This window comes from Asparagus officinalis, chromosome 7, assembly GCF_001876935.1.
Source record: "Asparagus officinalis chromosome 7, Aspof.V1, whole genome shotgun sequence".
NCBI lineage: Eukaryota > Viridiplantae > Streptophyta > Magnoliopsida > Asparagales > Asparagaceae > Asparagus > Asparagus officinalis.
Genome location: NC_033800.1, coordinates 95,756,966 through 95,760,373, shown reverse-complemented (window position 1 = coordinate 95,760,373; position 3,408 = coordinate 95,756,966). Strand labels below are relative to the sequence as shown.

The following is a 3,408-nucleotide window of genomic DNA, read 5'->3' as shown; positions in this document are numbered from 1 at the left end:
TACCCATTTATAGCACGTCCATTTTATACCCAAACCCACCCATTTAACATCCTTACTCTTATGCATGGTCTTCCGCAACCAATTAACCCTCCAAATAAACACACATCTTCGCAAATCTGAGGAAAACGTGAAGAATTGCCATTTTATGAGCTTGTAATTAAGGCCCGTTGAAGTCCTCGAATAAAGGCAACTGACCCCGCCTTCGCTTGGATACTCAATGCAGCCGATCTGTAGATTGGGGTTCTCTGATTGACAGTTTTCTAAGATTTTCATGGCGATGCTGCTTTTTCAAACAATATTGGCTACCTTTAGATTTTTGTGATAGCTCGCTTTACGGACCAATTTCTTCGCGCTGGTTAACAAGCATGATGGAATAGGAACCCTCAAAGTTTCAATTCGTTTATTTTAAAGTGACAATACACGCTCATTACACAAGATTTCCAGGACATACACATAATCTAAGTTTTATTTAGGTGATCTCCCAAAAATGGGGGTTTCCTGCTTTACATACAAGCTGTTTAGTGTTTGAGTCGATCAACATACTAAACTTAGTTGGAGAGAGACACGTACACAGCTCTCGGGGGTTTCCCTGCACGTCTTGCATGCTGCACCGCAAGATTATCAACCAACAATACATCGCCCTTTCGCCACCCAACATCAACAGAATTCTCGGCCAAAATCTCATTCATTGCATCGATGACGTCCGATGGAAGAGGCTCTCCATCACCAAAGCTCACATACTGACCTCTTTCTGCAGTCTCGTACGGCAATATATTGTTGAACATGATTCTCTTTCCATTTATATCTCTTATGGGATTCATCGGTCCAAAGACAAAATCAGCTGAGCCATCATCCTTGAAGTTTGCAGAGTTGATCGCCAGCATCTGCATTGCCCTGCAGAAAAAGAGTGGGGGAAAAGCCAAAGCAAATATTCAGAACTTAAGCATAAATTTATGTTATGCGTCGTTGACAATTATGGATCCGTGGAATATATACTTTTCAATCGTTAGTTGTATGTTTTATGTCATTAATTTGTTCTTATGATTGATTTGCTAGCATTACCTCTTCTCTGCCTCTAACTGATCCTGAGTTTTGAGCATCCGTTGCCAGACAAATGAGCCCTTTGTCGAATCTGAACCGTCGATCTTGAATGCAGCTCTTGTATGTAGAACGATCTTGACTCCATCCTGTTCAAATTTTTTAACGGCTTCTGGTTTTTTCTCTTGAAGCTTCTCAACGATGACGTTGCTTGGGATGATTGAGGTCTGTCCACCCTCTGGTGGGGCTGTCATACAGAAGAATATGATCTTCGGAGGATATGTTCGAATCTGTGATTAAAAAAAAAAAAAACTTCACTGATTACTTTGTCAACAAATTTTTTAGTGAAAAATATTTGAGTTGCATGTAGAGAGGTGAGCAGTAAATCTTTTCAAACCGATTAAATTGACCAAACCTACAAAATTTTACTGTTTTGTTCTGTTTTAGAATTTGTTGCGCTCGGTTCGGTTCGAGAAAATTTTAACCCGAGCTAACAATTCTTATTACTATAATAATAGGTAAGAAGTTTTCTTTTTTTCGTTGAACTTAATAAATGAGGGGGTTTCTTAAAAGAGTTGGGTACAGATGAAGGGGGTTTCTTGTAATTTATCCAAAAGAGTTTTTTGAATTTGAATTAAGCAACACTTCATATACGTACATGTCCGTCTTAATTAGATTTACATCAAACTATACGATTGAGAACATTAGATTAAACATGTATGCTTGTTTAGCGAGTTTTCTAAATCACTCGCTAAAGCTGCAAACATTCACTTGGTACGAGTTCGATGCCCAATTTTTAGCTCGAGTAATATTGTTCCGCAATAAATTTAACCCTCGGCCGTCGGTTTAATTTAACAATCCAGAAAGAACATCTAAAATGGTAGCACAACAATCCAGGTTCAAACTCACATTAATAACTACCTACGAATTTAAAGCGGATTTAATAAGAAAAGGGGTCAACTCGTGAGTCCTAAGTTCAAGAGTATATAACAAGGAAAAGGCCAATAAATGGGGGCACACGCAGACCTGGGCCATCTCATGGTGAAACGGGATGTTGATATCCAACGGAACGGCGTTCGCGGTGTAAACCCGATCCGCAAGCTTGATCCGATCCGCTGGGCCGTTGTAGCTGAACTCCTCGGACCCCAAGGAGTTGACGACGCGGGAGAAATCCTCGGCGGACCCCACGTCAAAACCCCTAAAGAGCACAGCACCGTGCTCCGCAAGTGCTTTGGAGATCAGCTCCCTCTCGGCCTTCACCGCCTCCACCAGATCACTCAAGCCGGACTTGCCAGCTTCAGAAGGGACGAGTGTTTTCGGGAACACTTTCCCTTGGAAGAGCTTCTCCTCTGCAATGTGCCCTTCAGTGAACCCCATTTCCTCCTCTCTCTCTCTTTCTCTGTATGCGGTCTCCACCTCTTTTAATGCCTTCCTAATTATTAAGATTGAGCTGGGAGGCTGGGGGTTTATTTACATATAGAGGGGGCGGGCGGTGGTTGGTTGTTGGATTTTTATTTTTTTATTTTTTAATTATTTTTTTAAGGAGAATGATTGAAAAATTGGCGCTAAATTTAATTTTGAAAGGGAGATTGGTGCTTGGTAGGTTCCAGTGAACGTATGTTCTCTCTCTTATTGTAAGTCGGGGTGGGTTCAATTCAATGATTGAGGATGGGAAGAAATTGGCAGCAGCTCTGGTAGTTGTAGTTATTTATTACTCATTGTCACTAAATGAGTACAATGGCACAAATTCTAACGTAACTGTGAACGTGGGGGCCACACCTACGAGCGCATAGGCAAAGCAACACGAGCGTGGGTGCGGAGGCAAAGCACGTGGGGGCCACACCCACGAGCGCGGAGGCAAAGGCAGAGGCCAAGTGCGGGTGCGGCCCACCCAAGATATTTCCAAGATCTCCTATAAATACCCACGCGACGGCTATGGTTTTTGCAGGGGGAGAAAACAGACGTGTAGGATTTTTTGACGGCTGTTTACAGAGTTTTTGGCGGCTGTTTAGAGAGAAAAACAGAGATCTAAAAGGTGAGATCTTGAGAGAGAAAAAAGGAGAGGCCTTTCAGAGATTTTACAGAGAGGTAAATCCCTTTTGGGTAAAAATCAGAGTTTATTCTTTGGGACGAGCTTGTGGGTTGTACAAGTCGTCGGTGTTCTCCTTCATATTGGAATCTCCCCTCCCCCTTCCCCGTGGACGTAGGCAAGTTTACCGAACCACGTAAATCTTATGTCTTTACTATTTTCTGGGTGTTAGCTATTGCTTGTAGGTTCCCTCGACAAGTCAGGCCTAAAACTAAGAGTGTATATTTCAATTTGTTGAGATATTTCACTTTCTGTAATTGTTTCCTTTGTAAAACGAGAAT

The 3,408-nt window shown here is 42.0% G+C and overlaps 1 protein-coding gene across 1 annotated transcript; it reads right to left on the bottom strand.

Moving 5' to 3' along the window:
• Positions 370-2,493, bottom strand: LOC109850293 (clavaminate synthase-like protein At3g21360). The gene is made up of 3 exons (XM_020420274.1): positions 2,065-2,493; positions 1,063-1,328; positions 370-894 (listed from the first exon to the last, which is right to left on the bottom strand). Exons 1-3 carry the CDS (start codon positions 2,413-2,415, stop codon positions 549-551), a joined length of 963 nt encoding a protein of 320 aa, XP_020275863.1. The 5' UTR covers positions 2,416-2,493; the 3' UTR covers positions 370-548.

Bases quoted from the DNA above. Each gene is read 5' to 3' on its own strand.
- LOC109850293 (XM_020420274.1), bottom strand. From the start codon at position 2,415: ATGGGGTTCACTGAAGGGCACATTGCAGAGGAGAAGCTCTTCCAAGGG. The intron at 1,329-2,064 runs GTCTGCGTGTGC...TTTTAATCACAG, and splicing joins TTCACCATGAGATGGCCCAG to ATTCGAACATATCCTCCGAA. The intron at 895-1,062 runs GTAATGCTAGCA...CTTTTTCTGCAG, and splicing joins CAGTTAGAGGCAGAGAAGAG to GGCAATGCAGATGCTGGCGA.